The 27,371-nt window shown below is 45.5% G+C and overlaps 1 protein-coding gene across 1 annotated transcript; it reads right to left on the bottom strand.

The window, feature by feature from the left end:
* Positions 1–793: 793 nt before the first annotated feature.
* Positions 794–27,091, bottom strand: FAS (Fas cell surface death receptor). The gene is given in 9 exon segments (NM_001009314.1): positions 794–1,145; positions 1,856–1,880; positions 2,959–3,020; positions 4,453–4,521; positions 4,676–4,734; positions 7,438–7,546; positions 8,580–8,717; positions 13,046–13,211; positions 27,061–27,091. Coding segments are annotated over 9 exon segments (945 nt in total). The 5' UTR covers position 27,091; the 3' UTR covers positions 794–858.
* Positions 27,092–27,371: the final 280 nt, after the last annotated feature.

The raw sequence follows: 27,371 nt of genomic DNA, 5'->3' as shown, positions 1-27,371 counted from the left end.
ATTAAGTGTCTTTTAGGCCGCACTTCTGGGTTGGAGAGCGTGTTGGCCAACAAGGCCAATCAGGCAGAGAATGGACAGGCAACAAAGCTCCAGTAGTCCTTCCTTGATGAAAGCATTTCGACACCTGAGAAGTGAGTGAGTTATCCCGATCCAGAAAAATGGCGTACGGACGAATAGGAAATATCCAAGCGTTATAATCCAGTCTGCATTTTCTGTGTGAATTCAACATGGAAATACCTCACAAGGAAATGCCAGTAACCTGTACAAAGATATTTGAGATAGAAACATTCAGAGCACATGCAAACTTTCCTCGAATATTCTTCTCGGAGTGGAAAGTTTACAAAAACAATAGAATCTCTAGAGTCAGTACGGAGGAAAAGGTACAGGCGAAGTGGTCTTTTCAGTGATGGTGACATCGCAACAAACTCATAGCTTCTATTGATTTATGGAGGGGAATCAACCTAGGGATAGACATTTGCATTCACATGCACGGATGCTATTCACACCCACACCCTCTGACTCGAGTTTAGACCCAATCTTTTCTCCTCTGCACACACACTTGTACACAAGTCATGCTGCTATATTTACTTTGAACCGGCTCTGTCTTCCCAATGTCCTTCACGTCAGAATCATGAGACCCTCCAAACCCGTAAATATATTAGCTCTAGAACCTAACGAATGAAAAAGTAAACACGCCCTGTAAACACGCGAACGGTGTGGATGGTCAACAGCGATTAAGAACTCATTCCGATGCTCATTTTGCTCTCTATGGATTAGTAGATACTCAGACCTGAGTTGTTTTTCACATTCAGCCAGGCTTTGTCTTTTATTTTCGTGTTTGCAGTTTCCATTCTCAAGTTAGCTCGCACTGTCCTTCTGGACCATATCTTCAATTTTCTCGGCAAGAGCGCAGAGATTGGCTTTCCTGAGACCTTTCACCAGAGCGTAATACGCGCCCTTCCTCCCGTGGAGCTGGTACCAATTCCGGAGCAGTTGGACTTTCTGTTCAGCTGTGTCTTGGAGGTTGTCGTTCTTGATCTCGTCTATTTTGGCTTCGTTGATACCATTCTTGCGGACAAATTCTCTGACTTGAGTTATTTTCATTTGTTCGGCAATGCTACTGATGTATTTACTCAAGTCGATGTCTGCAAAATAGAGGACAGTCTCTAAACATTGGTTTCTCTAAATGAAATGCTCGTAGAAAACCATGTTTACTTCTCCAATAGTATTAAAGATACTCGTTAAGTCCTAGAGATCGAGAGAGCTGGTCGGAGGGGGTGGGCAGGAAGCAAAACCCAACCCCTCCCGTGACCCCAGTAATGCGCTCGATGACCCGGGCAAGTCACATAACATCTCGGTACATGTTCTCTCCTCAGCTATAAACTAAGAGCGTTGGGAGAGATCACCTCTGACGTTCCCTATGGATTGGATGATCAATGACCCACAAAGTTCAATGGCAGGCAAGACTCTATGATCTTCTCTCTGACTCATAGGCCAAGGAGCAGGACTGAACAGAATCATGATTATTATTACAGAACCAGGAATACACCACTAATAACAGAGTCTGCAATTCAGCTGATTTGGCCACTAGGTCAACTTAAGCAGGCGTTCTATAAAAACCAGTTTATGGAGGAAAATTCTCTTAAGCCTCAGAATGTACTGTCTTCTTGCTACCCAATTCAGTTTTCACCATGAGTATTAGTTATACATTCAAACACACTGTCGGATAAACACTTGACGGTGAGCAGGAAGGACTGTGTTTAACGAGGAGTAAGACCTCGTGATATGTCACTGAAATTAGCCCGTAAACGCCTAAGGAAGCCATCTCCATGAAATGAAAAGACAGAAGCCTTACCTGTGAAATTCATCGGCATACTCTCCTGAGGGGACAAGAAAAAGGGAGGGAAGGAGCAAGATAAATAAAAATATATTTGTATATAATATTCTACATGTAACTGTCTAATTCTTCCTTAATACAAAGGAGGTACAATCAGTAGCTTGATGTATAAAATTAGCTAGACTACATGATTGAGAAAGGTTCTCCCACCATCCAAAGTTTTATGCTGCCCGAAACTAAGGAATATTAGCTTATCTTTTAGGCAGGCAAGGAATCTAAGGATTCGTGGAATGTGCTGAGATGATTTTTTCATATAGACTCGTGAGAATAAACATGACAAACATAATTATTCTACAATTTTCTTTACAGTTACTATTTTTCTTTTTGACCTGAGAAAATGGCTTAAGTTGAAACTACTTAATAAACCCCAACTCTCACCGAGCCCTGACCCCAAATGGAAATCATCATTCATCAAGTGAACTGTTTTCTCTCCCCACTGTATCTTTTGCTATCTGAAATGCTTTGATCCATGTTGATAAAAGATATGGTGAGAGAGAAGGTAACAAGTGGCTGGAGCAAGCTGAGTTGTGCCTTTGCGACAGGCTTTCAGAGTTTTCTGTGTGCCCGGGGCTCGGATAATGAGTCCCTGCTCTCTTAAAGAACGTCTGTCCGCAGTGCGTCTGCAGGGATAACACCAACGCGGAACACAGAAGCTTGGCCACGTTCTCTCTCCAACTCACGCTGAGCACACGCTCATACTTACGTTATTTGTGTCAAGGCTTCTTATAAACTGGGCACCATATCTTAGTTCAGTTCTTTTTTAAACTTTATTATTTTGAGAGAGAGAGAGAGAAAATCCCAAGCAGGCTCCACACTCAGTGCGGCACCTGACGCAGGACTCGATCCCACCAACCATGAGATCATGACCCGAGCTGAAATCCAGAGCCGGATGCTCAACGGATTGAGCCACCCAGGTGCCCCTTAGCTCATCTTTGATGCCCCTCTAGCCCACGCACACGCACACACCATAGGTGTTTGTTTAAAAAAAAAGAACAAATAAAAAGCTGAATGACTACTTTCTCTGTTTTCTTAAGGAAGCCGATGCACGTTTCAACACCTACAGTAACTGAGACTGTAGATTCCCGGCGGCCATTCTTCGTATTCCTGTACTTTTTCAACACACCTGAAAGATAAAGAGATTTCTATCAGACTCGGTTCTCAGGCTGGCAGGAAGCCTGTGCGAACACACTCTCCCACGAAGAGAAGCGTGAGAAGGAGGGAGCAATTCCCTGAAACTTAACGTGACCAATACCCAAGAGGCAGCATTGTCCCGTTTCTGGAAATCCCAGCCTCCTCGGTCGAATGTTCTAGAGGTATGTCACATTTCACGCGAGTCATCCGTTCATCACACCCTGGCCTAGCCTGAGGCTGGCTTCTCACTTATCATGGGGCCCCGCCGCCCCCTTTCACCAGCTTGGAGTTGGGTGCGTGTCAATTGCAGAACACAGAAGCCAGAGGACGTGGAAAGTTGGCATCAGCTTGCCACGGGGTGACATTTCATGCCTGGCAGTTCAAGTACATACTCACACAAATAGCTAAGTAGACACACTCAGTGTGCGTGTGCCTTCAAGTCAGTAGGAGATGCAAGAAAGGAGTGGGTACATCTCCAAGCACAGTTGGTGTCTATTTGGTCTCCGAAGGCAAAGCACCCTTTTCATCTTCACCTGAACCGGAGACAGTGATTTGTTCCAATGGGGAAGGAAAAACCGGATGCTTTAGAGTTCTCAAAACCTGACACCATTCTGTGCCTTTATGAGCGATTTTCCTGCAGTAATTACGAACATACCCAATTGGGGCTTATGTGTTGACTTTCTCGGTAGCCCTGGTATAAACTACACTGCCAAAGTATTTGAAATTAAGGGGGAGAAATAAAAAATTAAAAGAAAAACCCATGGAGTTTGAAAAAGGAGAGGAGGCACAGAGAGGATGAATTTATTAAGTGTTCCCTGCAGGCTTGCCCAGGAAGAACCTTCTCGTTCTCTTTTTTTTTTTTTTTAATTTTTTCAATGTTTATTATTGAGAGACAGAGAGAGACAGAGTGCGTGCAGGGGAGGGGCAGAGAGAGAGGGAGACACAGAATCGGAAACAGGCTCCAGGCTCCGAGCTGTCAGCACAGAGCCCGACGCGGGGCTCGAACTCACGGACCGCGAGATCGTGACCTGAGCCGAAGTTGGACGTTTAACTGACTGAGCCACCCGGGCGCCCCACTTCTTGTTCTCTTAATGCATGGGACCATCTCAGTGAGCAGTAAAGGATGACTTCTCGTCCTTGGCCAACTCAGCTGGGGCCTGGATGAAAACATCCTTGTTCACAGGGAGGATGGGAATATCCATTCGGGACTCCAGAATAATTGTTTCAAAACAGTAGCTGAGGGATGGCCGTACCCCTCATTCTTATCAGGTCTCAGGGGGGTGCATCTAGTGGCAGGAATTTAACAACACAACAAGGCTGCCTACCTGGCAGTTTTCTTATGGGTAGGAGACCGATGGGAATTCTTGTGAATTACTACCTCCCAAGTTATTTCATCCTGCAGTTTGAACACAGTAAGAACTTACAGCAACATACTAGTGCGGACGGTAGAATCAGGAGCAGGGCACAAAGCCACAGAAGTTTGGAGCTGGATCCTGTAGGGAGAAACATGGAGCACTGCACGTGAAACCAAGTCATCTGTGAGATTAAACAGAGTACTCCCAAAGAATCAGAAGGGATTGGCTTTTCGTCAGATTCTCCAGGGGGGACGAGAGAAAGGAGAATACAATCATAAAAAGAAATAGTCACCTTGTTTACATTTGGTGTTGCTGGTTGGTGTGCAATTCTCAAGGATTCCATGTTCACACCTAAAAAGCAAAGAATACAGAGGAAATTCAAAATGCCTGGTGGACTGGCTCCTTGATCGTCTGCAACGACACACTATGCACGCAGGGCCATTTTATGTATCTTTGCATCTCTGACAAACATATTCCCTCAAATGTTGCTAGATTAGCATCTAACGCTGGCACAAATTCATAACGATTTATATGTTTGGGTGAGAAATATCCTACAGAGTGACGATGTTTTAAAAGACAAAGAGTTGAGAGGCACCTGGGTGGCTCAGTCGGTTAAATAACCGACTTCGACTCAGGTCATGATCTCACAGTTCGTAAGTCCTTGATCTCGGGGTCGCAGGTTTGAGCCCCACAGTGAGCGAAGGGATTACTTAAAAAAAAATCTTTACACTGCCAAGAATTACAAAAAGGTAATAAAACATTGACAATTAGGAAAAAGGATGAAATGGACAAAGATCTTAAAACTGGTAGGAAACAACTTGAAATCATAAACTGCCAAAAAACTATTTCAAAACAGTCCCACTGAATTATAAACAGACTGAATTATAATTATAATTCAGTCCCACTGAATTATAAAAGGACAAGCACTACCCAGGATACTGCTTAGAAATCCCACCCAGCTGGCCAGTAGAGATGTCAGGGCATCCAGTGGTGATGAGGACACTCAAGAGGAAAATCCTTGGGGTTTTCTTCAGACAGCCGAACCCTGACAGTCAGATTGTCAGATTGCTTGAATGAGATCGGTTCAGCCGATTCCCTAAGTAAGCGAGCTAGGATAAGTTGCTTATCCACCATGAGCCTGTTTCCCCATCAATAACAAAGAGATAACATCTGCATCCAACATTACGGTGAGAAGAAAATGGAATGGAGATTATGAGGTATTTAGAACTATTATTCCAGCTGACCCTCGAGGATATGGGGCTAGGGGCACTGACCGCCAGCCCCCCCAATGCACAGCTGAAAATCCGCATACAGCTTGTGACTCCCCTAAAACTTAACTACTAAACAGCCTACTGTTAACCAACAGCCTTACTGATAACATAAACAGTGGATTAACATATTTTGTATACTGGGGCCCCCGGGTGGCTCAGTGCATTAAGCATCCGACTCTTGGTTTCTGCTCGGGTCATGATCTCATAGTTGTGAGATAGAGCCCCACATGGGGCTCTGTCATGACAGTGCAGAGCCTGCTTGGGATTCTCTCTCCCTCTCTCTCTCTGCCTTCTCACACTCTTATCTCTTTCTCTCAAATAAATAAACTTAAAAATACATATTTTGTATACTGTATGCATTCTACACTGTATTTTTTTTTTGAGAGAGAGAGAGAGAGTGCAAATGAGTGAGGGGCAGAGAGAGACAATCCCAGGAGGGGCAGAGAGACAAAGAGAGAGAGGGAGAGAGAGAGAGAGAAGCAGGGCTCACCCAAAGAGGGGCTGGAGCTTACCTGATGTGGGACTCAAACTCACGAACCGTGAGATCATAACCCGAGTCGAAGTCAGATACTTAATGACTGAGCCACCCAGGCAACCCTTATACTGAATTCTTACAATAAAGTGAGCTAGAGAAAAGAAAATGACATTTAAAAATCATAAGGAAGAGAATATACATTTACAATGCTGCACTAGGCTTCTTGAAAGAAACTCACACATAAGTGAACCCACACTATTATTCTTCTTATTTTTTTACATTAGTCTCTACCTATCCTGTCGCCATGAGGCACTCTCAGACATGTGGGACTAGAAGTAAGGGCTAGGTTGACTGCCCATAATTTAGAATTTTCTAGTAAGTAAGAGACATAAGGCATCATGTCCCTACTTGTCAAGCCAACGTTCCCAAGGTGAAATACAAGTTTAAGGCCAGGCACATGAACATAATGCTAAACGTTTCTATTTGCACAAAACAATAACTTGCAAAGCAAAAGCTAATATACAACACATATTACCCACCCTGACATCACAGCAGTGAGGCTGACAGGAGAAGTGAGTATTATCTGCGTCCTCTGAGTGAGGGAACTGGGGGTCAGGGAGGCTAGCTGACTCTGCTCAAAATCCCCCAATTAATCAGAAGAAAAGTGAGATGCACCATCAGGTTTTCTACCGTTGGGTCAAAACTAAGATCTGTAGCATGAAAGACAACACCTTTTGTCATCTGGCCCTGGCTCCTTCTCACCACACCCCGGCCAGCTACTCTGCTCTCTGGAGTGTCCACCTGTCTCTCGGCAGATGTTGTTCCCTGCTCGAGATGTCCTATCCATCTGTGTACTCCTGGGAGTGTTCTCTTTCCTCTTTCAAGACTCTGGCCACATGTCATATCTTCACACCCCGCCCCCCACCTCCCCAGGCCGAGGGGAAAGGTTCTCCTGTAGAACTCATAACACCCTGGGCGCAAGTCTCTTCTGCTGTTCGACACACGGTGTTGGCCCCATAACCATTGTTTTTCTTGACTCTCTCTGCCTCTGCCTCTCTCCTGAGACGTTTGATGCCAGGAACATGGCTTGCTCAGAACATTTGTTAGCTTATGCAGCTCGCGTACTATCCAGCACATAGGAGATGTTCAATCAACGTTCGGAGACTGGATGTTTGAATGAACGAAGAGGCGAAGCAAGACTAGAACCCAAATTCTTGACTCCCAGCCAGTGTCGTTTCCCCCCCTAGGAAGACATGGTCTATCAAGGTAGATCTCTAGCATTTTGATCAAAGAAAGATGAAAACTTACATCATGCACGGGTTACAGTGGTCACACTGAGAGACGTTACAAAAAAAGTTTGATTTACATCTGCACTTGGTATTCTGGGTCCGGGTACAGTTTTTTTCCACTTCTAAGCCTAGAAAGCCAATTTTCAGACTATTAATTAGAGCAGCTGGTTATAAGTGGACCCTGCAAATGGTGAGCAGGGGCCACAAGAAGTTTTGAGATCTACCGCTTAAATCGGCACATCTTCCGTAACACGGAGAGTATTTACATGGCAAACAGGTAACCCCAGGTGGAAATAGTCGAAATCATTTTAGCAGAGTTTTAAGTGGGCAGACAATCCAGCAACTAATGCCACCTCACTTTTGCTTAAATAGTTCCCCTGTTCTTCTGGAGCCTGGCTGCTCAGGGCCTGGGTTGTAGACCAGCAGCAATCAGTATCACTTGGAAGCCTGTGAGAAATGCAGAATATCAGGCCCTGCTCCAGACCCAGTCAGTCAGACCAAGGCCAAAGCCCTCACTCAGAGATCCTTATTTAATTGCTCTGAGGTGGGACCTAACAGTTGACATTTTTCATAGCTCCCTGGGTGACCCTAATGTACAGCCACAGTTGAGAAACATTGCTTTAGAGCCTGCGTGGGGCCAAGGAAAGCTTTATGTCCAGAGATTTCTTGATATCAAATGAAACTGGGAGTATTTGTTACATTTGAATCTAGGTTCTCACAATAGATTGGGACAGTTGTAAAAATTCAGGTCCCCCGCTGGAATTATCAGGACAAAATCGATCCTCAAAGAAGGGGGAGCATCCCACGCACCTCTGGATTCCTCTGTCCTTGTATCAGAAGGCTTCTGAGCTCTTGAGGGCCACGACAAGAGCATAAATCAAGGTGGAGAAAAAATGTATGCAATTTTGATCGGGGCTGATGAACCCTGTTCACCAGGTTCGTATTTAGTTATTCTGGGAGAATTGCCTGGATTTGACCCGCAAATGTGTAGACAGGTGATTAGCCTGGTACCTGGTCCCGCTTCACCCCGACCAGCTCCATGCTGCCCTTTTCTGTGTGCGCACATAGTACGAGAGTAGGCCCCAATTTCAAATTGGATTATGCACGGTTCTACGTGGAGCCCCATGATTGGTCTTTTTGATTGCTTGTAAAGACGCCTACCATGCTCTTCATCACAAATTTTACATCTTCTGCATCTGGGAGAAAAATGGCTCCTGTCTGTGTAGTCCTTCGCTTCTTCACAGGGTATACAGGATGGTCTACCCCCATCTTCTTCACAGTCGGCAGCTTTTCGTGTGCCTGCCCAAGAGAGAGATGGAACGAGTGTTTGAACACAAGGTGGTCACGCAACAGCATGGGAGACATGCAGGTATGACAACAAAATGGGGGTCAGGGTTGTTAGGCTAACGAAGTACAAACACAACGGGGGAGAAGGTTATTGTGAAAATCACGTCAACAGACAGGACGGCTCCCAAGACGAAACCTAAAAGAGCAACCGAAGGAATATGCCTACAGACGTAGGATGATTAACAATAGGATTATATATTTTAATTTTTTATTGTTTATTTATTTTTGAGAGAGAGAGAGAGAGACAGAGTACGAACTGCGGAGGGGCAGAGAGAGAGAGGGAGACACAGAATCCGAAGCAGGCTCCAGGCTCCGAGCTGTCAGCACAGAGCCTGACACGGGGCTCGAACTCACGGACCATGAGTCAGACGCTCAACCGACTGAGCCTCCCAGGCACCCCAGGAGTATATCTTTTTTAAAAGCTTACGATGACCAAATGCACTTGAAGAAATGCCTCTAGCAACTTTTTCTGCAAGGAGGTCAGAGGTTGGTATTCATTCAATTTCTTTCTGTTCCTTTGCCATTAAGGGATAGAGTACGTTTGGATGGGAAGGCGTGAACGTATTTATAACATTTATCATCAGGTTTTTTTTTTTTTATCTCAGTACACACAATCGTGAATAATATTCACATTTCCTTTACAAATAAAGTGAGTCACTGTATCGGTGTTAGTAAGCTTTATACAACCATGCTTTCTCCTGAAAATTCATTTATTTAGCAAGTGTTTATTCAATGCCTATTGTGTGCCAGGCACTTTCTAGGAGCCAGAGATGCTGCAGGAAACATGACAAAGCCTAGATCTTCAGGGGCTCCGTGTTTCCAGGGAAAAAGCAGAAACTGCACAAGTAAGTATATGATGTCAGGTGATGGTAAGCGTTCTGGGGAAAACACGGGGGTAAGTGCTGTGTTGGGCAAGAGCTAGAGAAGGAAAATCTAAGAGGAAGCAGGACTCGTGACCCCAATTATTCATGGTATTAAAAGAATTGAAGAAATTAAAAGACTAAACAGAGTCTGTCTGCCACACACATGTGCACAGCAACAATAATTTAAGCTATTTTTCCTGGATACGTAACTTTCTTAGTAACACGATAGCATTCTTTCTGATAAAACAAAATACTACATACGCAAATTATGCAATTTAAACATGGATGATATTATCATAAACTAAGACATAGTGTGCCGATAGAAAAAAATAAACCAATTGTGAAAACCCAGAACCAACTTCAAATTCAAACACAGTGCTGTATAACATCACAGGGATGCTTAAGAAAACTGAGCCAAAGTTCAATTTTCCTGGCTTGCCAGTGGTAGTGTTATACTGGTTTCTAAACGAATCGGCCTCCCTAGCGGATTACCTTGCACAACATGCCCAGCCCAAGGTCTAGGGCATGACAGGCATACAAGAAACCCAGAGTTTTCTCTCCTCCGATGTATACAACCTACATTTATCAAAGTATCAAAAGTGAGCGGTTGTTTTCTTGCAAATCAGATTTTAAAATACATGAGTTTCTGAATGTGATAGTATACCTGCTCACCGTAGAGACTTTGGAATAGTTAGGGAAGTCTAAAAAGCACCTATATGTCAACCACTCCGAGAGATTCACTATCGTTTTGGCGTGTTCTTAACGCATATGCACGCACACGTACATGCGAGTCTATGTGCATGCGGTGTGTGTGTGTGTGTGTGTGTGTGTGTGATGTATTCAGTGTACCACAGAATCCTTCTTATCGGATATGGTGAAGGGATGGCTTTTTGATCAGTCAGTCAAAAGTCAGTTCACGTAGAGAATCATTGAAAAAAATACTGTAAATATTTCAAATTATGAAACATAACTATATAATGACTTCCCAGTCTGATGGCACAAAAAAAGTTGTTATAATTCCAGATTCTTCCTCATGTAAGTGACATCCAAAATGCCTCCTTTCTTGTTTTTCTTCCCTTTCCTCCCTCCCTCCCTTTTTTCTTTTCTTCCTCTTTTTGATGGAAATAAAACCTTCAAGATACCAGTAATTTGTACAAAAAGCTTTCAAGGACTTTGTGATTTTTCCATTGACTTTGATCTCATCTCGTTCATCAACAATTCTTTCAGCGACTCGCCTTTACTGAAATCCTGGAAACATGGAAATGGGTTTTCATAGGAATAAAATCTGCCTTTTCTCCATATTCATATAGCATGGGTTTACATAATAGTTGATTCAATTACACATGAATATCACAGCACCCGTGAGCATAAAAAGAGCTGGAAGCAATGTGAATAGCGGTAAGCCTACAATTCAACAGGAGGGAGAAGGAAGGGCAGCGGATCAGTGTGCATTCGTCACCGCCCAGGATTCTTAGGGATGCAGCAGAGACAGTCGGGGAATCCAACCGACAGATCAGTGAGAAATCCCCTCGGGGAATTTACACCTTGAGGCTCATGCCAGAAATATATGAGAAAACATGATATATTTGCTTGAGACATTCTAACTTTTGAATACTCCCGGATTTACTTCACTGATCCCACATCACAGGGTACCACAATGAAATGCCATGCATACAATATTTTCCTTTACATTTGACTACTTTTTAATTTTTTTTGATGTTTATTTATTTTTGAGAGAGAGAGAGAGAGAGCACAAGCAGGGGAGGGGCAGAGAGAGAGACACACACACAGAATCTGAAGCAGGCTCCAGGCTCTGAGCTGTCAACACAGAGCCCAATGCGGGGCTTGAACTCACCAACCGCGGGATCATGACCTGAGCTGAAGTCGACGCTCAACTGACTGAGCCACCCAGGCGCCCCTATGTCTGATGATTTTTAAAGACCTTTTCCCCATAAATTTATTACTGTAACAGTAGGCATGAACGTTTTCAAGTTTTTGTTCCGTGTGTCCAAATTTCTTTCTTAAAAAGTTAGTAATAATTTACATTCCAGTCGTGGTTTCTGAGAGTTCTTATCTCACAAGCAAGCTCAGCGGGGCTGAAAGCACTTCTTCAGAGAAAATAAAACAAAGCAAATCAAACAAAAAAGCAAACAGACAAAAATTCTTGACAGTCTAATACGCAGAGCCTCTTATCCATGTTTGAATTTGCAACTTACGCTTTAAAGACATAAGGATCTTAACCCAGAGGCCCCATGGGTGATGTTTAACAAGGTATAAAAAAGCTAGGAAGCCATTCTTTATTCCCATTTGGAGAAGACGAAACAAATGTAAAGAGGATTAAGTCTAAGTGGGTAGGATTCTAAGGGAGATTTTCCATGAAGGTTATTAAAACCTGGACAGGAGCCCAAGGGAGGCTGGTAGGATCTTTAGACACAGGACCTAAGCCTGTTCAGCTGCTGGAGTTCTGGAAGCCTGCAGACCCACTACGAAACCTACCACGCTCGGTCCTTATCGGCAGCCCAGGTGCTCTTCCCCCTACCCTCCTGCCTCCCTTCACCGTGCAGCTGAGAGGGGTTCATGCCGGCAGGAACTAGCCCTCAACTCTACTCCATGTTGCCCCACAAGTCCATTTTTGCTAAGCTTCGAATTTGCTCGTGTTCGAAGGATTTCCGATCTGAAATTGGTTTGTGTTTCAAAACCCTGGTGTTCTAAAATTGTTGGCCTTTGTCCACCGCTTTTCTCGCTCACCGAGTCGCAGCTGCAAAAATGCAAATGTATTTTGCAGGCTCCAGAGACCTTCCAACCGAAGGGAATTGCTAGACACATCTCTGAAGGGTGGAGGGTCCCTTGCTTTCGGAGCCCCACAATTACTATGATATACTATGATATATTTTAGTCGGGCCCATTGTGATGAGTTTTTTTTAAGTGTGTTTTTATTTATTTTGAGAGAGAGATAGAGAGCAAGCAGGGGAGGGGCAGAGAGGGAGAGGGAGAGAGAGAATCCCAAGCAGGCTTCACGCCGTCAGCACAGAGGGCAGATGCGGGGCTCGAACTCAAACTATGAGATCATGACCTGAGCCGAAGTCAAACCGACTGAGCCACCCAGGCGCCCCCGTGATAACCTTTAACATCCACACATGAGTCTTCTTTTGCTCCTGAAAAACAGAGCTGAAGAAACGCTCTCCCTCCAGCGGCACCTGCCATTTATAAATCGTATTTATTTGTACCCGCACCCAACCAGCAGGATACAGTTGAACTACGTTAGCGTCCGGAAAGTAATTTCCCAGCTGTTTCTCTTTCCAGCAATGCTGATAGAGGAGAACCAAGCACCACAAACATTTTTTCTCCATATTATTACTCCGTGCTACGCCTCACCCTGACTTTCCAGCTAACGGCTGGATGTTTCGGGTCACATACCAGGAGGGCATGGCAGACAGCAGAACTTGCTCCCACGATGCAGACCTTCCTTGCATCCAGGCTCCCCTTCGGTAGCGTTCTTACTCAATTTCAACACCTTGGAGCTGACATCGGTGACCTGAGCGCTGTCGCCTCTGAACAGGGATCCGGCAACAGAGGTAAGTATCTGAAAAGGGAAAGCGTGAGCAAACACTGACTTGTCAACCAGGCAACGTGGTAAACAGGGGTGACCTGCCCCGAATGGTTACATTTGCCGTCGCACGGGCAAAATCCCCGTGGGGCTGCCTCCTTCTGCTGACTCGCCTCCGGAAAAGGAGCACGCTGGTTGTGTGACAATCCAAACTACTCTATTAATGGCATCGGGGATGATAGGAGCCAGGATTCTGGGCTCAAGTGAACCCTGGCCCCCCCAGTTACCGGCCCCATCACTGTGGGTAAAGTCCCTCAAATGCTCCCAGTCTCCATTGCGTTATCTATAGAGTGGAAATGATGTCCTTTTCATGAGTTCGTTGTGATAATTAAACGGAATACGCCCTTAAAACTCTTCACGCGATTTCTGGCACATAAGAAAGAGGGGCCCAGTAAATTGTATTATTACTGTTTTCTTAATTACCATTATGGTTATTGTCACACAGCTCTAGTGAGGGACGTCGTGACGTACAAAAACCAATAAATTTCTTTTTTAAAAAAAAAATTTTTTTTTCAACTTTTATTTATTTTTGGGACAGAGAGAGACAGAGCATGAACGGGCGAGGGGCAGAGAGAGAGGGAGACACAGAATCGGAAACAGGCTCCAGGCTCCGAGCCATCAGCCCAGAGCCCGACGCGGGGCTCGAACTCACGGACCGCGAGATCGTGACCTGGCTGAAGTCGGACGCTTAACCGACTGCGCCACCCAGGCGCCCCGAAAACCAGTAAATTTCAAAATGACTGATTGCGGTGTGAATCCCGGCTTTTCTACCAACAGTGTGGCTTCAGGCAATTTATAAAACCACCCTGACCCTCACTTTCCTGACTCGTAGGTGACGACAGCACTTTGTGTCTTGGAGAGTTATTAGGAGGATAAGAAGTGATAGCTTCTCCCAAACCTGGCATTTAGTTTATAACAAGTTCTATTTCTTCTCTTTTTATACCTAACCACAGAACAAACAGTTTTGATGAAGTCTGGTCTGGTTGTCCAACCATACAATGAATCCGATGGGATTTTCTTCACCTTTGTTCAGAAAAAAAAAAAAAAAAAAAAAATGAACTTCTTTTAGTGGAGAACCAGTCTTTATTTTCAGTTCCCTTCTTCTGAAGATAAAAGTCCATCGGTTTAAGTGATATCGGTGTCAAATTTATCTTAGTCAGTTACACACCAGAATTCCTTGGAAAAACGAGCCCCCCAAAATGTACGGAAGCATTTGGACATAATCTCTGGTTGGTTCCTTTCTCTGACTGCCTAAGTATTTTTGGTGTCTCTAACCATAAATATAAATAAGTCCTTCTTTTAGGTGGAATATGTGAATTCTATTGCTAAGCATCCAAAAAATTTGAACTCTTAATTCCGAAGACTTTTTTTAAGGTCATTTTTCACCGTTTACATGGCATATATTATTTTTTTCTACTTTATGGCATAGTAATAATACCGGCATCTTCTGAGTCAAGAGAACTAACTGTTCTTCACGTATAAGCCCCTGCACACAAGTTCCTACGTCTTCCCTTCTAGCCCCTCCCCGTATGTCACCAAAGCCTGTGTCCCCTTCAGGTCACAGGATACCACGGGACCTTACAGGAGATGAGGTGGCCCTCTTTTCCTCCTGGGATGGATGTGCTTAAAAATGCATTTCTAAAATTCGGTCTTCTTCCAAGAGGGCGAATGACACCAAAATATCAAGAAAATATCTCACTTGACCGGGGTCTCTCGCCAGCAAAAGGTAGGACTTGTCTGAGTCTCCAAATGGCTTTCACGGTGGCGTTCTTTCCCTGCACCCAAGAGACAGGGGCACGTACTACAGGCTATAGCCTATACATATGCTTTCTATGTGAACACTTCTGCGTAAAGAACTGGTATCCAGATCAGAGGAATAATGCCTAAACACGCTGGCTTCACTGCCTCTTCAATCCCACAGACGTTCCTTGAGCACCTACTATACGCCAGGTTACAAGAATACAAAGTAACATTGACTGTAATAGACAATGAGTATTAAGTGTCCAAAAACAGATTTGCAGGCAGGTTGTTTGTGGTGCATTAATAATTTGACGATGTTTTACACTTTATATTGGCATGCCTCTTACTTTTTAATTTTTTTTTAAGTTTATTCATTCTGTGAGAGACAGAGAGTGAGCAGGGGAGGGCAAAGAGAGAGGGAGAGAGAATCCCAAGCAGTCTCCACACTGTCAGCGCTGAACCTGATGCAGGGCTTGAACTCAACGAACTCTGAGATTGTGACCTGAGCCGAAATCAAGAGTTGATGCTTAACCGACTGAGCCACCCAGGTGCCCCGGGATGCCTCTTGGTTTTTTAAAAGACTTCTTTTTTTTTTTTTTTTTTTAATTTTCAACGTTTATTTATTTTTGGGACAGAGAGAGACAGAGCATGAACGGGGGAGGGGCAGAGAGAGAGGGAGACACAGAATCGGAAACAGGCTCCAGGCTCTGAGCCATCAGCCCAGAGCCCGACGCGGGGCTTGAACTCCCGGACCGCGAGATCGTGACCTGAGCTGAAGTCGGACGCTTAACCGACTGCGCCACCCAGGCGCCCCAAAAGACTTCTGAATCTATGAGCTTTTTCTAAGCCAAAATGTGCAACTTTGAACAAAAGATCTTTATTAGCATCCAACTCTCTTTTCCGGTGACTGTTCCCCACTTCTTACTTTATCTGTGGGTTATCCTGTCATCTGGTTAATATCCGTCCCTCTTCTAGATCAAAGAATCAAAAGCTAATGCATAGTAACTGAATTGGGCGTCCTGGGAAAAATAACGTGACAGTAAGCATAGCAAAGTGTTGACTGCTTGAAGAAAATGGTACATATTTAAACTCAGAAGAGACTGATGGGGACTGAGCCAGCCCAAATTGACAAGTGAAAAGTACTGAGAGCTGATACCCAATCCTGTGTGCGTGGGGGTCTCCTAGGCCCAGGGGGCCCCATCCTCCTTGGTATTCTAATTCCATCCAGTATTGCTGAGACAGTGTTACGAGCGGGTCCACGAGTCATTCTTGGTTTAGGCGATAAGTGCTCACACCTTACACTCACGGGCTGTGATACGAATTCGATTTCTGGAGAACCGTGCGTCTAGTCGACTTTCTAGAGCTGTCTAAAACCAATGTACTTTCCAACTCACGTTGTTTTTGTTTCAAAGTTTTTTTTTTCTTTTTTAAGTTTATTTATCTATTTTGAGAGAAAGAGACAGCACACGAGCAGCGGAGGGGCAGAGAGAGACAGAGAGAGGGAGAGAGAGAATCCCAAGCAGGCTCCGTGCTGCCAGCACAGAGCCCAACGTGGGGCTCGAACTCATGAAACTGTGAGATCATGACCTGGGCCCAAACCAAGAGTCAGAGGCTCAACCGACTGAGCCGCCCAGATGCCCCAGTTTTGAAATTTTTCATTGGAAATCAAAATCCACTGTCCCAAATCCATCAAGACATTGAGACATGTAAAACCCGGGGAGAGCATGGAAAGACACGACTATCACTGGCCACGAGCACAGACATCAGGCCCAACTTCGTTTCATGTCTGATCGCATCTGCTTCACAGAGTTGAGCTCAAGTGAGCCTCGGAGACTCACGTTAAATAAGAAAAAGAAAGCTGATCTGAAGGGCAGGCAGTGACTGGTACAAAATGTGATGTAGGCAGTGCCCCGTGCTCCATACAGCTTGTATTTCCTTTTTGATGGTTGCATTAACTCAAGTTTGCAGTATGCAAAGATTTAACCCCAACTGTCCGGGCAGGAACTGAGGCATTTGGACTGTGACAAGGCAGGAAACCCACAAAGAACTAAATGATCTGAATGCTCCAAAAAAAAAAAAAAAAAAAGTTTGCAGAAAAGCTGAAAAGGCCCAAAAATGGGTTAAATTAAAGGTCTGAAATGTGAAGAAACTAAGTCAGATGATAACCAAATGGGAAACAATGAAAAAGAAAAATAGTTTTATGTCTCCATCATCCTAAAGATGAGAAAGTCAGAGAACCTCAGTTGTGTATTCTGCTGGGAATATTCTCTAATCCATTAATCCATTAATTAACTGAGCAAATACTTTGTTGGGTACCTACTATGTGCCAGACAGGTGCCTGGAACAGAGCAGTGAACACGTAAAGACTCTATTCTCATACAGATTATATGTAAGTGAGCTGTGTTAGTCAGGGTTCTCCAGAGAAATAGGACTCAAAGAGAGAGAGAGGGTGTGTGTGTGTTTGTGTGTGTGGGGGAGAGAGAGAGAGAGAGAGAGAGAGGCTTGGCAAGTCCAAAATCTGATGGGAAGTCAGGAAGAGCTGACTCCAGTTCAAGTCTGGAGGCAGAATTTCTTCTTCCTCAAGGTCTGCAGTCTCTGTGCTGTTAAGGCCTTCAACTGATTGGGTGAGGCCCACCCACATGGGGGAGGAAAATCTCCTTTACTCAAAGTTTACCACTTTGTTTTTTTTTTAATTCTGTTAATGTTCATTTATTTTGAGAGAGAGAGAAAGAGAGACAGAGCATGAGCCGGGGGGGGGGGGGGGGGGGGGGGAGCAGAGAGAGAGGGAGACACAGAATCCGAAGCAGGCTCCAGGCTCTGAGCTGTCAGCACAGGCCCAACACAGGGCTCAAGCTCACAGACCATGAGATCATGACCTCATGACCTGAGCTGAGTCAGATGCTTAACTGAGTGAGCCACCCGGGCGCCCCAAAGTCTACCACTTTAAATGCTAATCTTGTTAAAAAGTGGCAACAACAAAAAACAAACACAACACCAAAAATACACCGTCATCAAAACACCCAGAATAACATTTGAGCAGATATCTGAGCTCTGTGGTCCAGTCACGTTGGCACATACAATTCAGCATCCCATGCAAGGATATGACGTGAATACACACAGAGAAATACACACTATGCCAGGGAGGGGTAAGTGCTATGTAAAGCAATAAAGAAAGCTTAGGGGGTGTGGAGACTTTGAGGGGCAGGGCGGTGCTGTTTGAGAAAGCGTGGTCTGGGAAGGCCACCAAATAAGATGTTTGCGCAGTGAGTGGATGGAAACGTGGGGAAGAGCCAACGGGTGGCTTTCTGGGCAGGTGGCACTCAGACCTGCCAAAGTAGGGAAGAGCCTGAGGTCCTCAGCGAAATCATCACTAGCAACTAGCTGTTAAAATAAGTAAAGATCACGTCTCCCGAGCCACACAAGCCATTAGCACTTTGACTAGCAAGCCACAGCGGGATTCTATGGCCACCATAACCGTAGACACAGCAACCTCATGGACCCCTGGAATGTCAGAGCAGAGAGGGGCCACAAACACCTGTTGAGCTGCAAGACAGACTTTAAAAAGTGGATCTCCGGGAGTCGTTCCTTATCTACGGGATTTTAACATTAAACAAAATTTTTTTAATGTTTACTTATGTGTGTGTGTGTGTGTGTGTGAGAGAGAGAGAGAGAGAGAGAGAGAGAGAGAGAGACAGTGTGTGAGTCGGGAAGGGGCAGAGAGAGAGGAGGACACAGAATCCAAAGCAGGCTCCAGGACCTGAGCCCAATGTGGGGCTTGAACCCACCAAACTCGAGATCGTGACCTGAGCTGAAGTTGGACGTTTAACCGACTGAACCACCCGGGCGCCCCTGGATTTTAGTATTTTCTGCAGATCAGAATATTTGTTTCTCTCTCTCCTGAATTATCCATGAAAATGTGAAGTGGGAGCTCCGGTCCCTCGGAAGGCCGTTTTCCCCGCTCCGGCGTGACATTTGCCTGGCCCAGTACAAAGTTCAACAATATGTATCTCCTCGTGGTAATTACAACAAACCTTTGCATGAGGAATTCTCACTGTCTTTTATTTATATTTTATTTTATTTTATTTTATTTTATTTTATTTTACTTTATTTTATTTTACTTTACTATTTTATTTTATTTTACTTTTTTTTACTTTACTATTTTATTTTATTTTACTTTACAATTTTATTTTATTTTATTTTATTTTATTTATTTTATGTTTCTCTATTTATTGAGAGAGGGGGTCAGGGGAGGGCAGAGAGAAAGGAAGAGAGAATCCCAAGCAGACTCCATGCTGTCAGCATGGAGTCTGACGTGGGCCTCAATCCTACAAACTGTGAAATCATGACCTGAGTGGAAACCAAGAGTTGGAGGCTTAACTGACTGAGCCCCCAGGCGCCCCCTGCTGTCGTATTTTATAGTGCCCAGAACACATGAAATGACTTGTCCAATAATCTACGATTGGGAAGGGCCAAGGGAAAACCCAGCACTCCTGACCTAAACCTGGGCTCTGTTTTAGGCTTGTAAAATGGTTTCCTAACTACTTCTACTCCACTTAGGCACACAGACAACTCAGTGTGTTTTCAGACGCTTGTTGACAAGAAACAAAGAATCTGCAAAGGAAATGCATATTGAGGGTGGAAAGAGGGGGTCTGGCAGGAACTCCCTGAGAACCAGAGTCAGCCCCAAGTCTGAGAAAACTGAGGCAGGAAGTTTTCTTCCTGGCTGGGGTTCTGGCTGGCACAAGAGGCGAAACTCCACATCCTGGTCTGCAACTTGGGAAGAAGTGGGGTTTACGTCTCCTTTCCTCCGATGTGGGTGCTGAGTTTCTGAGCACTGGCACGATGCTCACTGGGTCTGTGGTCTCTTGCAGGGGTGAGGGTCTGCAATGCACAAATAGGAACCCCAAGTCTCCCCCCCCCCACTAGAATCTTTGCACTGGCTCCCTTTGAGACTCAGAAACAGGGCTGCATCTATTCCTTGTAGCAGGTGACGAGACACTGAGAGAGTAACTGGACATTCATTAGTCCCCAGCATCAGTGATGGATCACCCTTCACAGCCCACCACGTCCCTCAATACAAGAACTGAGGTGGGGACGGCCAGACCCGGAAATTGATCAGGGCCCCGCACCACGCACCACACCGCAGTGTGCCAAGCTGTCCACACGCTCCCCGGACTTGCAAACACTCAAGGTCTAACACGGTAGTTTCAGAGAGAGTGACGTCTCAGTGACTGAATTAAGCAAGCTGCTGGAAGACACTGGGACTACCCTTTGGATTACTCCAGAGAAATCAATTGCCCTTGAGAGAGGAAATAGGATTTGAAATGGAAGTGGAAAAAAAAAAAAAAAACACAACTTTTTTTTTTTCTATTCTTAGTGAAGTTGAAAGCAAATGGGAAATTATGTTTGTGAGGTGGTGAAAAATGGCTGCCCTTCAAATGGCAAGAATGAGTAACAGGTGCATCGAAAGAGTGTGAACTTTTCCAGGACTTCGCCCTGTCCCCTGCTGCTGAGGACATAAATGGAGCAAGAAATGATTCTGTTTCCTTGCTTGCTTTTTTTGAGGTTTAGTTACTTAAAACAAAGGAGGAGAAAGACATCTTCGGCCATGGCCAGTCCACCATTTCCAATGATGAAAGGCATTTCTAATGTATTTGGGTAAAAAAAAAAAATCAGGCAACAGTAATGTCCTTTTGGAATAGGTACATTACTGAAACATGGAGAGGCAGAGAAATAAAATAAATTTTTCTGCATGAAAGAGATAAGTGAAGATTCCACTCCTTCTTCCTCTTTCAAAAGGTGTAATCTCTTTTCTTTCTTAAGGCCAGCTTCTGAAAAGACCAAGAGAGAGAGAGAAAGAGTTGAGGCAGTTGGGGGGCGGGGGGGGGCGGTAAGGGACTGGCAAGATCTCTGAGTGATCAAGCAATGAACAAAATACAGTGAGGGAATCTAGAAAATTCTACCTGGGATTAGATTTTGACTAGAGTTAGAAAAACAGTTTTCAAAACTGTGATGGAGATCAGAATCATGTAGTGATGCATTAAAAAAATAATAATAATAATGTGCGGGTCCCGCCGCGGACCTAAAGAATCAGAGTCTCTGAGGACGAGGCCCTCCCTATGGCCACCTTCAGCAAGTTCTCAGTCCCGTGGATGTTCACCACGGCTGTCCTCCTAGAGGAAGATCTGAGGGGAGCCAGCCATGACATTTACAAGTGACAAGTTGAGAGCTTTACAGACCAACAGCCTGCGTTCTGCCTTGCAGACCAAAAGTTGACTTCTCCCAGAGAAACAACCACCCTTCCAAAAATAGGCCCGAAGGAAGGGATGTCACCTTTGATGGAGGAAACACATAATGGGAGGGCTACAACATTCTGAACAAGAGCCTGGAGTCCTTAAATGCCCAGGGGGCCAAAGAGGGAGCACAAGAGTACGTAACAGGCAATGGGGAGGGGAGTAGGGCATGCGGGTCTAGGTCTCCCACTTTTCAAGAGAAACCCAAATCCTCCACCATTTAGGTAGCAACTAATATTAAAAATACGTTCCTACAGGGACGCCTGGGTGGTTCAATCAGTTAAGCCTCCCACTCTTTATTTCAGCTCAGGTTATGATCCCAGCGTCGTGGGATCAAACCCTGAAACAGGCTCCATGCTGAGTGTGGAGCCTTCTTAAGATTCTGTCTTCCTCTCTCTCTCTCTGCCCCTCCCATGCACCCTCTCTCTGTGTCAAAAAAAAAAAAAAAAAATACATACTAACATACATATATACTGTGTGTGTCAATCCCATGTGGACAAAAAAAGAAAAACAACAAAAAACCAGGCTGGGACAGTGGCCCAAATCTATTAAGACATCCATATGAAAAAACAGTCTACTTTGACCACGGATTCCTTGTGAGGATGGCAAAAAACCAAAGCTCAATCATCAGCACGGGGCAAGAGCATAATCCACACGCTCTGAGTACATATTCTCTCTGTCTGTCTCTGTCTCTCTCTTCCAAGATCTCTGCCCTCAGAAATCAAAAGCATCCATGTTTCCCACATCTTGTATTTTTACAGTCTCCCAGAGCACAGAGGTGAACACATCTGGAATCTTGCACGACTTGGCCAGGGGACAGCCTGTCATTAATGACTCCATGGCCAAGTTTATTCCAATGTTGCAAGTTTATCCCAGCTCACAGTTTAACAAAACCCACAGGAGGCGCGCTTGCCTTGCTGGGCTCAGCGTGTCTGCCCATTGACCTGTAGTCGGATTTGCTCATTTATAAGGCTGGTCTTGCTCCAAATGCCCAAGTCCATGCTAAATTCCCTATCATCCTCACACCTGGTGGAACTCGGGCCAGTTGTCCAACATAGACGGCTGTTTCTAAACGCCCACAGACGGCTGCGGTGGTGCAAAGATCGTAGTTTGCACAGAAGTTCATTCCAGAACAAGAAGGGAACAGATCAAAGGCAAGAAGGAGCTCATTCCTTCGGGGGAAGGTGGGGTTACCGATGCTACCACGATCAGTTTCTTCCTAATTAGAGCTTTACGGTTTCCATCTCACTTCAAAGGAAAGAAAAGGGCGCAAGTGCGTTGAGTTCTGTTCCTGTTCAGGACTGAGCTGAAGACACTTAGCTGGTGTTAGGAAGCTAAAGGCACTTTGTTTTTCTTTTTCAAAGCAAGGGCCTTCCGGAAATGGAAAGGACTTTTGAGGGAGTTAAATGCCATTTCCCCACATTTGGAAAAAGATACGCACAGAAAGCAAAAGGAATACAGTACTATATACACTAAGGTCCTGACAGTGGTTTGCAAATAATTTTTTTGGTGATAAGACATATAGAGATCGATCCCAGTACAATTAGAAATGTTTTCTTTATAATAAGAGATTATTACAAGGTAATAAATAAAATAGTAAGTGATGAGCATTATAGAAATCCAAGTGCACTGAATAAATGCCCTCTCTGTAAACACATCCAATACAAAGTAAAAGATAAAAACTGTGTACCCAAGAAGGGACAGAAAGCAGACTATAAACACCACTGAGGAAACATGTAATTATGTGCAAGTGTAGATGAAACCAAGAGGCCATAAATAAAATAAAAACTGCTTGTATTTGGTGGTGAAAAAATGGGGCACCCGGGTGGCTCGGTCGGTTAAGCGGCTGACTCCGGCTCAGGTCATGATCTCGCGGTCCGTGAGTTTGAGCCCCGCGTCGGGCTCTGTGCTGACAGCTCGGAGCCTGGAGCCTGTTTCCGATTCTGTGTCTCCCTCTCTCTCTGCCCCTCCCCTGTTCATGCTCTGTCTCTCTCTGTCCCAAAAATAAATAAACGTTAAAAAAAAAATTAAAAAAAATATGTGGCTTTATTTTCTCAAGAATTACTTTTTGTTTCACATCATATAGTCAATTTCTCTCTCTCTACTGACTTAAAAGGAAGAAAGAGATTCACTGTCCTAAATTTGGTTTCGCCTTGCTTTTCATCTTATGGGTCCACTTTTTAAATATGCCCTTTTATGATTTTTCATCCTAAGGCAACGGTCTTTAGTACCTATTACAAAACATGTGCTCACGAGGGACTTTTGGGACCAAGATGATTTGCCAAAAGGCACTTCATTCACTAGGGGTTTTCAACTGGGGGATTTCCTTATTCAGGTTTTTAGACATCCCTTCAGTGTTGTTTATTTTCTCTAACTGCTAGTTGTAATAACTGGAGTCATCTGGCTTCGCTAGCCTTCCGAGAGATTTTTTTCAAAATCCTGACAGTTCTATTCTAAGAGCTATTTAGAAATAAATTACTTGTCTAGTGTCCCAAAGAGACTTACATCCAAATCCTGGGTCCTCTTTGCTTCTCACTCTTTTTACCTTTCCCCCTCTAAACTTAGGGCAAGAACTAAAATTTCGTTTTCTAAAGTTTTAAACTCTAATTTGCCACTAGGGGTGGTACCTGTGTGTCAGAGAGGGAGGAGGGGACACTTGTTGATCTAACTGGAGCTAAGACTGGGGCCCTGATGGGCTCCGTTGTAGCAATTTCATTTCTGCCTCCCAATCTTGCCATCGTTTAGAAGTCTGTGTTTTTACATCCCGGTGGTTATTGTTTTAAATTACATTTCGTAATTTCGTTTCATTCTAAAAATGTTTGAGTCCATTGTGAGAGAGAGAGAGTCCAATGTTTGAGTCCAAGTAAAACCCATTAAAAAACACATTGTGTCAAAAAAATAAAATAGGGATGCCTGGGCGGTTCAGTGCATTAAGCGTCTGACTCTTGATTTTGGCTCAGGTCATGATCTCACAGTTGGTGAGATCGAGCCCTGCAGTGGGCTCTACGCTGGCCGTGGGGAGCCTGCTTGGGATTTCTCGCTCTCTGCCTCTCCCCTGGTCACGCTCTTTCTCTCTCTCTCTCAAAGTAAATAAACATTAAAAAGTTAAAAATAATAAAATAATGAACTAAACTAAATTACATTAAAAATACCAAAAGGGGGCGCCTAGGTGGCTCAGCAGGTCGAGCAGCTGACTCTTAATTTTGGCTGAGGTCATGATCCTAGGGTTGTGGGATGGAGTCCCTCCTGGGGCTCTGTGCTGACAGTGTGGAGACTGCTTGGGATTCCCTCTCTCTCTCTCTCTCTCTCTGCCTCTCCCTTTACCCCTCTCCCCTGCTCACATACTCTCTCTAAAATAAAAAAATAATAAAATTTAAAAATTAAAAAAAAACACACACACTACAACTCATTTCATGTTTCTTAGGTTGGTTTAAAGGAAAATGACTAAATTATAAATTAAGCAATCGTTCTTAATTCTTCCACCAAAAATCTTCCATATGATCGCTTATAAATACACTGGTTTCTTTTCAAATGCCCTCTCCTCTCTCTTGGCCATAATTTTAAGACACCTGCTCTAAGAAATGTAGAAAAAACTGTGTGCCTAGTACTTGCCTGACCACAGACCTCAACAGTACAAGATAAAACCTACCAGAGGCACGTGCTAAAAAAAAAAAAGAAAAAAGAAAAAGAAAAAAAAAAGAATAGAATAGAAAAGAAAAGAAGAAAGGAAGGAAACAAGCAAGACGTCCCCACAGCTCTTTCTCAGACACATTTCTACATGAGGTCTGACTCTTTTTCTGTCTCCTTTAGACACTCGTGAATTGTCTGGGGATTTCAAACTCATTTCTTGTAGGTGCCACACAAGCAGCAGCCAGAAGTTGGAGGAGAGAAGGCTCCAAGAAGGGAGAGAGAGACGTGCGGGGGTAAGAGGTGGGCGCATCCCTGGACCACGGGCAGCAACAGGGACTAGAAGACTGGAAAAAACCCAGGGGAAGAATACATGAGGCAAGCCCATTGCCAAGGTTAAGCATCTGCTTCTGGGTTCCACTCCTCCCGCCATTTTCTCATTCTTGTTACTAGTAAGTCAGCACTGCTACCTGCAAAGGCACAAAAGCCAGCATTTGCTGGAAACACACGAGGTGACACGACAGACGGCGTGGAAACATCTTGAAGAATACAGGTGTGCTCCTGGGCGAGCGGTGGGCACGAGGCGGGATTCTGTGTAATTAAATTTACGAGCCACGTTGGAGGGGCAAAACGGGACGCACACCACAAAATAGAGACGGCGATTGCCTACGTGATGGGGTTGTCCAGATTTTTTTCTTTATTGGTCTGCACTTACAAATTTTATTGAATAAACCTGAAACTTCTTAATCTGCTAGGCCATGTATTATATGTAACTATAATAAACAAATATGTAACATTACAGATACCATCATAATAGGTATACACACACATTATTTGTGTGTGCATTCTTTCAGAAAAGCAAAAACTTCTGGAAAAGATGCAATAGTATACAAGTTAAAAAACGAAGCCCTTCTGGGTTTGGGTAACTTTGCTACACTCACTAGTGCTGCTGTCCCAAGAACTGGGAGAGATTTTGCAAAAGCAACCGGCCCTGCGATAAAGCAGTGGTTAAGGATAGGAAGAAGAGAGTGTAGTCTGATTTGTACAAATCAATTTTGAATCTTACATCTTCTCTAAGAGAGCTCCTAAAGGAAGCCAAATATTGCGCGTTACTTCAGAAAGGCCCAGTGAGTTGTTGTTGTTGGTTTCTCCCCCCCCCCCCCCCCCCCCCCCCCATATCATAAGATGGTTCCAGACATCCCTGCCCCTTCCCTTTCAACTTTTGTTGTGGTCTGGAAACCAGGTCTCAGCAACAAGTTACCTGGACTTTAGACCTAGGTCTAAATCAAGGCCCAGCTCTGCCCCTTACAGGCGCTGTGCGATCTCGGGTGCATTTACGTGAGCTTTCTGGCCTCCATGTCGCCATCTGTGAAATGGAGCTGAAGGCATCTTCCGCGGCCCGCACCCGCGGTGAGCTTGGACTGGGGTGGCATTTATAAGCGGTCCCATCACGGCTCTGGGAGCTTGGGTGGGTCCCGATAGGACGAGAATCCGTGGACTCCCACGGAGCTCAAATGATCCAAGTCCCTTCGACGGGCCACCAGGCTGGCACTTCTGAGCTTGGGGACTCTCCCTGCTGCCCGGGATTCGAGGCCAAGGTCGGGCGCCCGGGTGCGGGCGCGCTGGGATCAGGTCCCACCCGCCCCGGGGGAGGGGAGAGACAGAAGCGGCAGGAGCGCCAGCGCAGCCAGGTTTCGAGAAGAAAAGGAAGGACAAAAAGAAACGAGACGAAAGAGAACACAAACCTGAGACGGTGACTTACAGTCTTAAGGAGAGGGATTCCCGGAAGGGAAATAAAACCAGTTTCTTTTTCTGTCCCCTGATAAGAAAGTCACAAGCCTCCAGAGGCGCATTCAGCCCCAAAATCACTTTCCCGAGCCAGAAACGGCTCGGGAAACCCCAGCCCGAGGTCCCCCACCGCCCGGAGGCCGCTTTCTGCCCCAAATCCCGGAGCGGCCGCGGAGCGCGCGGGGTCGGTCCCCGGGCCCGGCGCGCACAGCCCCCCGCCCCGGAGCCGGACGCGCAGCACCGATCCCGAACACCACCCACCCCCCGCCCCACCTTGTCCCCCATCCCCGGGGAGGGGGCGGCTCTCAGATCCCGGAGAGCCCCCCCCACCCCGCAACGCGCCGCCCCCGCCGTGCGCCCCAGGGCCGCGGACTCACCAGCCAACGGACGGCCCAGGGCCCCTTCATGGCTGCGGAGCGCCCCGCCGGCCCGCCAGAGCCTCCTCGAGCGCCAGCGCCGCCGCCCCGGGGCCCGGGAGGAGTGACCGCCGCCTGGCCCCTCCCCGGGCCCCGCCAGCCCGCGAAGGAGCTCCCCGCCCGGCCCGCCCCGACCGCGCTCCCCGCTCCCCGGAAGTCTCCCAGCACCTGCGCGCGCCCCGCCGCGGCTCCCCGAGACCGTCCCGGGGCCGGGGCGCAGGGGGAAGCCCGGCCGGGGAGCGCCCGGGGCAGGGGGAGACGGGGGGAGGCGC

This window comes from Felis catus, chromosome D2 (assembly GCF_018350175.1).
Source record: "Felis catus isolate Fca126 chromosome D2, F.catus_Fca126_mat1.0, whole genome shotgun sequence".
NCBI classification, from domain to species: domain Eukaryota; kingdom Metazoa; phylum Chordata; class Mammalia; order Carnivora; family Felidae; genus Felis; species Felis catus.
The sequence above is the reverse complement of the archived record's forward strand: the minus strand, read 5'-3'. Positions and strand labels throughout refer to the sequence as shown.